The sequence below is a fragment of the Drosophila nasuta genome, chromosome X, assembly GCF_023558535.2.
Source record: "Drosophila nasuta strain 15112-1781.00 chromosome X, ASM2355853v1, whole genome shotgun sequence".
NCBI lineage: Eukaryota > Metazoa > Arthropoda > Insecta > Diptera > Drosophilidae > Drosophila > Drosophila nasuta.
In genome coordinates this window covers 18,213,422-18,226,020 of record NC_083459.1, presented here as the reverse complement: position 1 = coordinate 18,226,020, position 12,599 = coordinate 18,213,422, and the positions used below count along the sequence as shown (strand labels likewise).

General features: G+C 37.1%; 2 protein-coding genes across 4 annotated transcripts; one reads left to right on the top strand and one right to left on the bottom strand.

Annotated features, from left to right (window-relative positions):
* Positions 1 to 684: 684 nt before the first annotated feature.
* On the bottom strand, positions 685 to 11,014 carry LOC132795254 (uncharacterized). Of its 2 annotated transcripts, none has more exons than XM_060805877.1 (8): positions 10,918 to 11,014; positions 7,925 to 8,356; positions 7,612 to 7,796; positions 4,708 to 4,887; positions 3,672 to 4,650; positions 3,179 to 3,564; positions 2,782 to 3,109; positions 685 to 1,813 (listed from the first exon to the last, which is right to left on the bottom strand). In XM_060805877.1, the coding sequence occupies exons 2-8, from the start codon at positions 8,037 to 8,039 to the stop codon at positions 1,128 to 1,130; spliced, it is 2,859 nt and encodes a 952-aa protein (XP_060661860.1). In that variant the 5' UTR covers positions 8,040 to 8,356; positions 10,918 to 11,014; the 3' UTR covers positions 685 to 1,127. The 2 variants fall into 2 exon arrangements, with proteins under 2 accessions (XP_060661860.1, XP_060661859.1); XM_060805876.1 differs by lacking the exon at positions 10,918 to 11,014 and adding an exon at positions 9,036 to 9,139.
* On the top strand, positions 10,168 to 12,415 carry LOC132795255 (protein GUCD1). 2 transcript variants are annotated; one of them, XM_060805878.1, is made up of 4 exons: positions 10,168 to 10,239; positions 10,323 to 10,956; positions 11,744 to 11,889; positions 11,952 to 12,415. In XM_060805878.1, exons 2-4 carry the CDS (start codon positions 10,478 to 10,480, stop codon positions 12,056 to 12,058), a joined length of 732 nt encoding a protein of 243 aa, XP_060661861.1. In that variant the 5' UTR covers positions 10,168 to 10,239; positions 10,323 to 10,477; the 3' UTR covers positions 12,059 to 12,415. The 2 variants fall into 2 exon arrangements, with proteins under 2 accessions (XP_060661861.1, XP_060661862.1); XM_060805879.1 differs by lacking the exon at positions 10,168 to 10,239 and having other exon boundaries at positions 10,246 to 10,956; positions 11,804 to 11,889.
* Positions 12,416 to 12,599: the final 184 nt, after the last annotated feature.

Genomic DNA, 12,599 nt, shown 5'->3' with positions numbered 1-12,599 from the left:
TTGTTTTCTTGTTTTTTTTTTTTAGACTTGCAATCGACTCGTTTTTAATTGTGTGGTAATAAAATGTATACATATATTAATCTTAAAGTGGGATCGCGAAGGGAGAAAGGCAAACAGGACAAATAATTTGCGCAAAATATTTATTTGCCTGCAAAACATTGGTTTGTACAACCTGAAAAAAAAATGTATTATTCTTTTCTCGCTTTATAAGATAGGGGAGGGGGTATATTAGTAGTTTTTTTAATAGGCATCTCGTATATAGACGATATATAAATACATGGGCATAGTTAAGGTTAAACGACTTGTAGAACAATTCGTACTTGGTCGAAAAAAGTTGAGCTAGTCTCATCCAAAAAAAACTGACGTGCAATATTTGAATATTACATAGACAATATATAGTAGAGTAAATAAAATCGAAATATATCGAAAAAAAAAATGGCGAAACCTCTGAGCAGAAAATGAAAAAGCACATCGAAAATATTTGTATGTGTTTTGATCATGTTAACGCTTTTTGGTTATCTTCTGATTTCTTGAGTATACATATACATAAATATATATGTATGTATATATATGTATATATATATATAGAGTTGTAGTAGTTAAATAGTTGTAGATAGACAAGTTGTGCACAAAAAATGTTTGCATTAGATTAGAGAATTGCGATTTCAATTGGTATTTTGTTTCTTTTGGTTTAGTTTTGTTGTTTTCCCCATTTTTCTTTGTATATTTTTATTATGATTAAATTTTGAAACACTTTCGAGTTGCCATGCATCAATTTGTTTGCGTTTTCTAGTTGTTGTTGTTGGTCCGAAACAATTTGTGGCTGTTTTTTTTCTTTGTTTGTTTTGTAAATAGTTATAGTAAATATATGTATATAGTTAATAGATACAGATGCTAGTTAACAATATCAACAAATGGGCGTCTTGCAGCCTGCATTCTTAGTTTAAAGTAGTGTGCGTGTGTGTGTGTGTATATGTGTGTGTTCTATGTGTATTGGTGTTTTTGTTTCAAAATTGAAACTTTGGACGTTTTAGCTCCATCCAGTTGCCCATGCTCTCTCCTCTCTCCACTCTTCACTCCATTTCACACTCTCTCTCTCTGCCTCCGTCTATCTCTTTCCTCCCTCCTTACTCGTGCCGCACTCCACATATGGACAGGAACGTACTAAAGTTGTGCAGACTGCACGCCGGCAGCACCGTGTACACAATGGACGCCATCTCGTGGCACTTGTGCCTGAAGTCATGCAACGCCTGCAACAGCAGATCCGTTGGCGGTGCCGCATTCACCTGATAGAACAGTTTCAAGTGAATCGCTGGCAATTTGCTGTTCGCTGCCGTCGCGTTTGTTGCCGCCTCTCCGCCCCCTAACGACGATGGCTGCTGATCGCCAGCGCCTCCGGGTGGCAACTGTTGTTGTTGTTGTGGCATTGATGTTGCCTCTGTGGGCATGGCAGTTGTTGCTGTTGTTGTAGTAGTTGTTGTTGCTGTTGTTGATGTCTGCTCGCCATCAGCGACAACATCACGTGGCGCTTCCAATGGACGTTGTTGTTGTTGTTGTCGTTTCGCTATCGGATAATCCTTGAGCAGACGATTCACAATGTATGTGAGTATCTCGTCCAGATTCTCGACGCTCAGGCATTGGGCAAGACGACAGTGATTGCTCAGCACATCGTCGCTTAGCTGCGTCAACTGGGTCGTGGAGGAGGCCAGACCGGTGGCCACGTAGCAAACAATCGCCGCACAATTGTTCTCGTAGTTCCAGCGACGACGTATCGAAATCGTATAATCACTGACCGAGCAGCCGGTTTCCTCATCTGCCAAAACAAACGAATCAACAATCGGAGTGAATAACTTGTAAGGCAAGCAATAATAATAATTTTAAATAATTAAATTATTACTAGCTACTACTAGTTACGAAAAATTAATTACTATTATTATTATTATTCTGTTGTTATGACTCTTTTAATTTATGGTCGTCACATTTCCAATTGGAATTGTCTAGTAAATTCTTAAGCGTCTCTCAGCGATTCTCAAGTTGTGTACTTTATACTGCGGCTGTGATAATTTATGACTCTTGAGATCAAATCTTAAAGACTCACGTTTCCTGCGCATTTTGAGCTTTTCCTAGTTAATTTACAACATAATCGATTTACACATTTACCTAAAATAAAGAAAATATAGCTACCAAAACACTGAAGCCTTGAAAAACGTTCTGCATAAGATACAATTTTCTTATCTTTGTCTTTGATTAAGCGAACAATGAAAAATGATCTTTATGTATATACTACCATAGCTTTAACTACGATTATAAATGTGAGTCTCAATTTGGGCTGTATAAGTTGAAAGCAGAAATATCGCGCTTTATAATATTATAAATTTTACGGATATAAATCCAACAGAAAATGTTATATATGAAGTTTAACGCCTTTATAAAAGATTCAGTAAAATATATAATATTATAAAGTGCGATAGTTCTGCTTAATTTATATATAACGAATATTGTTGTTTAATATTAAATTACTGCTGGTTTCTTGGGCTTGTTGGAATCAAGTATAAATTAATAATTTGCAAGCTACATGTAGATTAATAATTTCATAGAATGAACTTGGCTAATACTAAGTCTTAGCAGCATAGAAATATAGCTGCCATAGCTAAGTCTTTTAAGAATAGTTTATGTACTTGACACAGTTTGATCTACAGCAAAGTTGGTTTAGGATAATTACACTTTATGCCTGGGTCTAGCTCTAGCTATTACATACAATCCATATAAATTGATGCTTACAGTCGAAACGATCGTTGTGCGTGTGCGCCCAGACTTGCCACTCAACGAGGGCGTCGCGGGGCAGGGCGGGCAGCACAATGTAGTCCATGATGGCGTTGGTGGTGCGTCGCTCCCACTGGCGTCGCGCTTCGCCAATGAATGCCGGATGGGTGACAAAGCAGATGCCGTGGACAACATCACGCAACTGGCCCTGAGCATTCATTGCCTTGGCAATGCGACTGATGTGACGCAACGTCAGTTTGCATTGCGGCCGAATGCCGCCCTCGATGATTGTCATGCTGCCCGGCACCAGCGCAATTTGGCCCGAAATGTACGTGATGTCGCCAATCTGTAACACCACATCCCATTAAGTTACAATGTTGCCAAGTACTACGAAATTGTGTTTGTCGTGACTCACCCGCGTGGATTGACTATATGGACCAATATTGGCTGGCGCCCAATGTGAGATGCCCTGGACATGCATCGTATTGCGTCGGCCATTGAGCAGCGTTTGTGTCTCCTCGCTATCATCGCCGCTATGCGTGGCCGGCGCCCGATATGCGATGGCCTCCATAATCACATGACAATCGTCTGGCAGCGGACACTCGACGCACACACGTGTCGGCGGGTTGTGAAAGTTAAACGCCTGCAAGTAGACGCTATTCAGTGCCGGATACTCGGCAATGGAGCGCACATAGAGTGTGGTGAAGCACAGATCCGACAGCTCATAGCCATGAGTGTGGCACAGTTGACGCAGCGTGTCCAATGCCTGTTGCATGCCCAGTTCCATGGTAGCAGCACAGCCTAAGAAAAACAAGATTGAAGTTGATTAGTTAAGTGAATCAAAAGAAGGGGAATGAATGAATGCTATTTGTTTTGATGGGGTAGGGAAGGGAAACGGGTTTGTTTACCCTGTATGCCAGCCAGCCACATCCAGCCTTTGGCATTGATGGCCGCACGCGGCTCATTGGCGAGTGGACGAAACTCTCGCTCATATTTCATGGGACTCGGTGGCTGTGTTTGGCCCGGCGGCATCGTCGCCGTCGCCGCATTATTGTTGCACTGCGTCGTGCTCAGCCCAAGCGAGGAGATGGCCAGCGACAGCGAGCCGCATACGGCGGCCGTGCTGCTGCCCAATGGATGTGAGCTGCCAAAGCCGCAGCAACTATTCGCCTGCAATGCATTGCTTCCGATACCAAGGCCAAGGCCAATGGCATTGCTATTGCAATTGCCACCGCCACTGTTTGTGGCAGCGGTGGCTGTGGCGCCGCCCAATGCAGATGTCGATGTCGATTGATTCGCATTGGCCAGCAGCAGCAGTGAGGCGCTGCCAGTGATGCAGCTACCGCCCCCCGCTGCCGTCGGTATGGGCTCGTCGACGCTGGCGCTCTTCGTTACAATGGGTATCGGCGAGGACGATGATGTGGCCAAATGGCGTCCAAATGAATTGCTGCGCGATATCAACTCATTCTGGCTCAACGATTCACGCAATCGCGTCTCCTTCTCAATTAGCTCCAATTCCGTTTCACTGAAATCCGGATCACTCAAATCACTGTACGTCGATTCGTTGAGATCGCTAATATAGTCAAGGGATTTCTTAACAAACACCACATCACCGCCGGCATTTGGCTCCTTCGGTTGTAGCGTTAGCTTCGTGAAATTAATATAGCCAACGGGACAAATGGGATCGGCACTGCTAATAATCGTCTGAATGTCCTCGACAACGATCCGTTGCTTGAACAGCGGACAGTCGAGCGTAAATGTCTCATATTCACCGCCCTCGCCGCACACATTCAAACCATACTTGTCGCGCATCTTCAGCAGATGCGTCTGCATCTCACGCAGCGATTTGCCCAAATGGCGATCGGGCACCAAGCCCAATGCAGCCACCTAAAAGAAAAAAGAGTGAAAATTAATCATATTTCATTTATTTAATCGAATACACACCTTTATGATGATGGCGTGCACCTGACAGTCGATCATCTCCTGCAGCAGTTCAGTCTGATCTCTCCTCCACAGATAGGCCAAGGATATCAAGTTGAGGCGACTGCACACGTTCTCCACGCGTACCCGCTGATAGTCTGACAATATGGCCCCAACGGCTACCGCTTCCACATTGAGTTCGTGCTGCAAAAGCGTTTACAAAAATTAATAATCCAATCGACTTTGAGAACATTCAGAAATATGGTTAAGCTAGTATGATAAATGTAAATGTTTTCATCTATTGTGGAAGAACTATTTCAATGAAAACATTGAGAAATATGATAAAGTAAGTATGATAAATATTAATATTATAAATATATTATGAAAAAGACATTTGTTCCCATATTATGAAAGAATGTTTTCATTTAGTATTGTTTACTTTTATGATAATATATGATTTGAGAACATTGTGAATTATGGTAAAGTAAGTACATTTAATATTATTTCTTTTTCATATATTGTAGAAGAACTTATTCAATGAAAACATTGGGAAATATGCTAAGATAAATATTATTTCTTTTTCATATATTGTAGAAGAACTTTTTCAAAGAGAACTTTGAGAAATACGGTTGATATATATTATAATTTTTTTTTTCATACATTGTGGAGGCTATTCAACGAAAACATTGAGTAATAAGAGAGGTATAGCAAGTATGATAAATATTATTTCTTTTTCATGTATTGTGGAAGAACTTTTTCATTTAGTATTGTTAACTTTTATGATAGTATATGATTATGATATGACTATATAATTTGCAAGTCTTGAACTTCTCCTTTTAAGCATTACAACTTATCTATGTTTAAAAATAAACAAAATGTCATGGACTAATTATATTTCAAAAGCGCTCATATAGAAATTATTAGTATAAATACTGCAATATACAAATCTAAGTTTTCCACATACAACTTTGTATTAATTAATTTAAATATATTTTAATTGGTATTAAATAATCTGTTCTCTTTAATGTGCTATTAAAATTGATAATTTCATTTCCATTTTGACAAAAAAAAGGTGGCTTTAAAATTGATTGGCAAGATTAAATAAATATATATTTTTTTAAATAATCTGTTATTTTTTTTAATGTGCCATTAAAACTGAATAGAAAAATGTACATTTCCATTTAATAGATGTTAATTGGCTCAACATTTTAAATGCTTAGTTAGAAATATAATAATAAGCGTAAGTTAAATGCAAAATAGAATATAATCACTTATGTTTATAGAGCTAATGCCTGAAAAATACTTTATGTAACACACACAAAAAAATGTAGTAATAATTCATTTGGCTATAAAACGGACTTAATTACAACTTTTAGATAACGTATCTATTGAAATTTCCAGACTAATGAGCTAGTTTCCATTTTGTTAACACCTTTACCGTAAAGCAATTAACATAATAATTACTGATAGCGGACATAAGTGGAATTTCATTGTATATAAATGGACCCAATATAAGCTCGATGTTTGAATTTCATTTGCTTTAAAGTCAATATTCTTGATTATTGTAGCTTCGACTTGGCGGTTATCGTAATGTGATAGCATTATCAATATGCAGACGAGAGCTCAGCATTACAGATCGTCAATATATTTATAGTACTATAATTAAAATTATAAGTAGAATAAACAATGCATCAAGTTGAAAAGGGATTGAAATTGTGTATAAAAGTGTTGAGTTCATTTCTGATAAAGAGACGAGCGAGTGAAAGAGAGTGAGAGAGAAAGCGACTGAAGTATAAACAAATATTTGCAATGCTTCACGTGTTTAGTGACATTTCTTGTGATTAGATTACGATTACCCAAACGAAGCGAAACTAATTTCCGCAATTATTTTGATTATTTGTTTCGTTACGTTGCGTTTTGTTTTGTTTGTGGGTCGCCACAACACGTTCAAGGACATTTTACAGACAATCAACAAATATATATACGTATGTGTAGCCAAGTGCTGACGTTGCAAGATATCCTTAATGCAAAAGGATTCGCTGTCTTCAATACTTCTAGTGCTCTTCAGCACGCTAGCCTTATTTGTCGAGTTTTGATTGAATTAACAATAAACTAAGACACGGCTAAAGTTTACTCGACTGTCACGATTCCTCAACTTACGCATTGAATTGCGGTGCAGCTGCACTTGGTTTTCTCTTTCTCTTTCTTTTTTGTTTCTTACACAACCTTGCAAGTTTATTTTCTCAGAAAGTAATCATACCTATTATTATTATTATTGTGTGTACCTTCTGTTCTCAAACTCTAAAATTAATGCACCTTAACCGCACTTAGTTTTGGTTTCTTTTTTTAAAAAGAAGTTCTTAATTCAATTCGATTAGTACCTTGTATAGTAAATGAATTCTAGGTGATTATAATAATATATATATAGCAGATCGTAATTGTTGTCGCAATTTTAGCTAAGCAGAAATCTATAAGAATTACAATCTTAAATCGGAATTTAAGTAGAGTGGAAATTGCCCATTAAATTAAATATCTAATTCGAAAACTGACTGAAATATAGAATAGAATATACATATATATACATATATATATATATATATCTCGTCTAATTATATATAAGAACTGTTAACCTAAAATCTTCTCGGCTAGCACAGAACTTGCAGCTATTTATCAATATTATAACTGAGTACACTTTACAGAGTCGTTGTAATATATAATAAGGTTTATACCCGCATTGGGAGACTATCAAATAACAGGGTATCAGAGATTTAACGTCATGCGCTACCTAGTTGCATCGTTAATCGCTAATCAGACACTACAATCTGTGGGCCTCTCATGAATATTTATTATAGACATTTCCTGGTGGATGCAATAGAAACTAAATTCGTGCTGGGTTGGATTTCAAGTTGGGGATTAAGGGGTGGTTACCTTGCACGTCTCGAGCAGACTGTAGAGATCCTCAACTTCGTCATCATCGGTGGGCACATATTGTTTGCCTGTCTGTGTGCTCTTGCCCTTGGTCTCCCGTCTATAAAGTGGCAGCCCCATTGCGTTGGCAAGTATCTCGATGCCCATGTGTCCAACGGTCTGATACATGAAGCTATCCAGCTCATCTGCATTATTAGCATTATTGTTAAACGATAAACCAAATACACAATGTTGACAAGTAAATATATGCACATATGTACATATGTACATATGTTGTACTTATGTATGTAGTGGGAGTGTTAATTGAAGTTACCTCGATCCTTTGGATGCAAATTGGCTAACGCGACAATTTCGTGACCCTCGGCGACGCACTGCATCATGTTGTAGCAGCTATCCTTGCCGCCACTTACCATTGCCACCACACGCATCTTGGACTAAGTGTGCGTGCGTGTGTCTGGGTATTTGTGTAGCAAATTTGGTATTATTTGATTTATTAATTTTTATGATTTTATTTTTCTTTTTGGTTTGGTTTGTGCTGCTCGTTTTTAGCTAGAAGAGGAGGAAAAAGTGTTGTGCGCTCATTTGGTCTGTTTGTTTGTTGACTAGACTTGTTTACTGTATAAAGTATAAAGAACGTAGTGTCTTCTATTAACACAGAGGCGGCTGTCTATTTTTGATGTCGAGTTGAGTTGTCTTTATTATTATTATTATTATTATTATGATTATTTTATGTTGTTGCTGTCAACTGCAAAGAGAAAGAACGACAAAATTCATTAGTGGTCTTGCTTCTTCTACAGCTGTGCTGTTGTTATTGTTGTTGTCCTTGTTCTTCTTGTTGTTTGTTTAATGGCATGCTGCTTCTACTGCTACTGCCGCTGTTAAAAGCTCTCTCAGGTGGCTGCGAAATCTAATTAGACGCAACATAATCAAACACAAGGGCTGCCTACTTAATGCACTTTGGCAGCCGGCAAAGTAACGGAACGACATAGCAGCTGCTCTGCTCTGAGGTAAACACAATGATTATATTATAATACAACAACAACGAGAGCAACAACAAATAGCAAAGAAAGAAAGAAAAGCATATAATGTGTAGACAACACAGGATGGTGTTGGTTGCTTGCTTGGGCGCCTCTTCCTCTGATTATAATTGGCAAAACTCGGCCAAGCTAAATGATTGCACGAAGGTCACACACACACACACACACTGTTACATACACACATGCTTGCGCATGCATATACAAATATAAATATACACATATGTGTAGATTGTACATATTAGCGACATGCGTATCACAAACACACACACATACACTATTGAGTCTACTGACTATGGCGCCGCTCTTATGTCGCTTTTGACCCAAATATCAAATTTGCCATATACACAAATCTCTTCATATTATTGTTTAATATATTTATTTATTTACCCGACCAGTTCTGGACGTGCACGACTTTTGGAATTCGCACACTAGCTAGAGATGAAGATACATCGATGGCACTATCGATGCATCGATGTTTCTCACATGTTATATATCGATTTTTTGGCAAACATCGATGTATTTTGCAACCAAATATTTTAATTCACAATTGTATAAATGGTTTTATTTTTAGATTAGTTGTTCGTAATAAGAATTTATTTTTGTAATGCTGTTTAGCATTAAAAATAAAAAATCGAGGTAATCACGATAAATAATCTTTGGTTCCACTTTATGTTTACCAGTTCATAACTGAAGCGTCGTGACAAGGCGCGTTGTTTGAAGAGCAGCTTCTTTTCACCATATTCTTCAATTTATCTAAATACCCCCTATTTTTATTGCAATCATCAGATTCCCATTCATGAATGGATAAAGTTGAAGCACAGATTAACAAGTGTTCATATGAACATGTTTTTAAAGTTATCCAGTAGTAAATGAGTTAATTTTATTAACGGCCAAATTCACACGACACTGAAATGTTTTTTCAATTCTTTGTCATATTTTTTGTTTTTTTTATCAAGATTTGATGCATTGCATTTTATATTTTACAAATTTAATTGCGCGCTATTTTAAAGTTGTTTCATTAAAATCAAATATTGTAAGTTGAACGCTTCCAAATGTGTTTATTTTTTTGTTTGTACGAATTAAAACGATTCTTATAGTGTTTGTGCACTGATTGTTATTGTTTAAGAGATCCAAAACTATATATTAATATAAAAGTAGCTGTGGCTATCAGCAAGCCAAGCTTTTATCTCTATTTAATGTGCATATTTGATTGCCTGCAATTTATATGCAACTTAACCGGTGTGACCACAAGTTAAAACTGGAAAAATATGCTAAAATATACTATAAAAGTCATATTGAGCCGAGCCTAGCTTACGAATTCGAAATGGATTTCTAATGTTAACTTACAGTTCGAATGTTATGACATTCGAAAATTGTTTTGCTACTGTGATGAAAAAGTAAAATGAACGTATTGAACAAAGTGTGTTGAGGTGTTTAAAATTGCTTACGATTAAAATATAAATTTTTGGAACGCTTTGCTAGGTTTATTTAACGATTTTCCTTAAAGTTACTCAATTTTGCGCATGCTGCTCACTTTTGCGTATTGTTTCTCTTGTTTGCGTTAGCAGCGTTCTGTTAAGTCCAAGGCAAAGTGAGTTTGCATTGGGTCTGGTTAAGTTTCTAGTTTTTTGTTTATGAAAACTCAAATTAAAATAAACAACAATTGTTTTGCAGTTTTGTCAACAATTCCGCATCTAAACATTCACTCGAAGTGCACACTTATAAATTCTTAATTATTAGAATTGTAACCTTCTTCCAATTGCAATAAAATATACAGTTTATATAAACAAAACGGAGTAAGCAATAACAAATAACAATTTGGAAGCAACATGAACGTGTTACCGCAAAGTAAACATTACAATTTGACACACTATCAACAACGCTACAACTGGGACTGTGGCCTGTCCTGCATACTGATGATATTGTCAACCACACAGCGCGAGCAATTTCTCAACAATTTTGAGGCAATCTGCAAGGAGGAAGGTTTTGGTTCGAGCACCTGGACAATTGATCTATGCTATCTGCTGCAACGCTACCAAGTGCGCCATGAGTACTACACACAAACGCTGGGCATCGATCCCAATTACACACAGCACATGTATTACTCCAAAATCATTGACAAGGACGAGAAGCGTGTGACGCGCAAGTTCAAGGATGCCAAAGCTCACGGACTGCGTGTGATGCAACGCACCGTCGATATGGATGTGATAATCAAGCATTTGGCCCGAAACGGACCCGTCATCCTGCTGACTAATGCATCGCTACTTACCTGTGACATCTGCAAACGCAATGCGCTCGAGAAGTTTGGGTGAGTCCTGATTCCTTTCTCTGATCCTTCCTCTCATTCTTCTCTGCACGAATACAGTCCAGTCCGAGTTTGTTATACTACCTAGAATTATATTATATACTTTGTCAGTCAACACTTTGTTGATGGTTCAGAAGAGCAAAGGTAACTTTGAGTTACAAACTTTATACATACATATAAGTGGACTACCCAAATTGTTTAAAACAAAAATAATCAAACAACTTGTAAGCAATCAATGAAAATATCAATATTTACTAAAAACATTTCAATGATTTAAATATCTGACAACTAATTGATTTGTGTCTTCCATAAGCACTGGTTGAAGGACATTTTATGGTTTGTGTCTCAACTAAATCGAAAGGTGCAAATTTAAATTTTAAATTGTAAATCGCTGAGAGTTGGAATCTTAAAATATTTATGTACTTATTAAATAATCAACAGTCTTAAGCTATTTAGTATCAAAAAGCAAATTAGCAAGTTATGGACTGAGTTCCACAATAGCAATTAAAGAACTTCGAAAACGAAATACTATTGCAAATTTGATTTGGGTATACCGTATAGTAGCTAGATCTTGAAATAAGCTTGAACTTTATCAAGAACGATATAAATTGTATTTATTTTTTATGCTGAAAATAGCATAAAGAACTGAGTACAATTTCAAATTTCATAGAGATAGCTGCAATGCTGCGAAACCTCGAAACAATTGACTGACCTCTGACTGTAAATTTGTGCCGAATTGTAGTTACCTAGTTACCTCTGTAGATTGGCTAACTTTTTGCTTATTATCAAGTTGCTTTCATCTATCTTGTATTGCACAAAACACACGTTTGCCCTCGGATAAAAACAAAAGATATGCCGGACACTATGTGGTACTCTGCGGCTATGACATGGACAGCAAGAAGCTCTACTACCACAATCCCGAGGTGCACGATGGACGTAAGTACAACTTGTTTAATGTTGCTCATCAATTTTTAATGTTCTTCATCATTTATTTGCAGATATTTGCCGTTGTTTGTCGGAGGCCATGGACACGGCTCGAACAGCTTTTGGCACCGATCAGGACATTATCTTCATCTATGAACAGCAGCAAAGCAGCGATCAATAGATACTTATATACATATATATTCGACAGCCGATGCCTGCGTCGATGCTAAATGAAATTAGAATGGCTATTTTAGTACCTTGCCGAGCAGTTTGCCAGCGTTGTTTGTTGTTGAATGGAATCTGCGTCTTGTGATATTAAATTGTAGGAAAGAAGGAAGGAAGGAAGGAATTGAATTGCATTGCATTCGCTTGTGCTAAGGCTGGGCCTCTCTTTCTCTAATCTGATGTACCTAATGCTTATATGCAAACATATAAGGAAACAAATTTATATTATAAAAAACATCAATATTCTATTTAATGTATTTTTTTTTATTATTGTAAACATTTATAACATTGCTATTTTATAGTTGCATTTAAGCAATTCAACAAACACGTACACTTAGTTATTGTTAGTTATTTAGTTGATTTAAGCTAACAGTTGGTCCCCATTTGCAAAAGAAAATAACAACTTATGTATTGTTCAATTTGAAAACAAATGTTTGTGACGTCGCAACAATTTGTGTTGAATTGTGGCATTAAGTGAAATTATCTATCTATACTCA

What these genes read in the sequence shown, in the direction of transcription:
- LOC132795255 (XM_060805878.1), top strand. Translation starts at nt 10,478, where the DNA reads ATGAACGTGTTACCGCAAAGTAAACATTACAATTTGACACACTATCAA. An exon ending in AATGCGCTCGAGAAGTTTGG is followed by an intron (nt 10,957 to 11,743) that starts GTGAGTCCTGAT and finishes CTTATTATCAAG; the next exon opens with TTGCTTTCATCTATCTTGTA. An exon ending in TCCCGAGGTGCACGATGGAC is followed by an intron (nt 11,890 to 11,951) that starts GTAAGTACAACT and finishes ATTTATTTGCAG; the next exon opens with ATATTTGCCGTTGTTTGTCG.
- LOC132795254 (XM_060805877.1), bottom strand. Translation starts at nt 8,039, where the DNA reads ATGCGTGTGGTGGCAATGGTAAGTGGCGGCAAGGATAGCTGCTACAAC. An exon ending in TGCACGCCATCATCATAAAG is followed by an intron (nt 4,651 to 4,707) that starts GTGTGTATTCGA and finishes TTTTTCTTTTAG; the next exon opens with GTGGCTGCATTGGGCTTGGT. An exon ending in GCACAACGATCGTTTCGACT is followed by an intron (nt 1,814 to 2,781) that starts GTAAGCATCAAT and finishes TTGTTTTGGCAG; the next exon opens with ATGAGGAAACCGGCTGCTCG.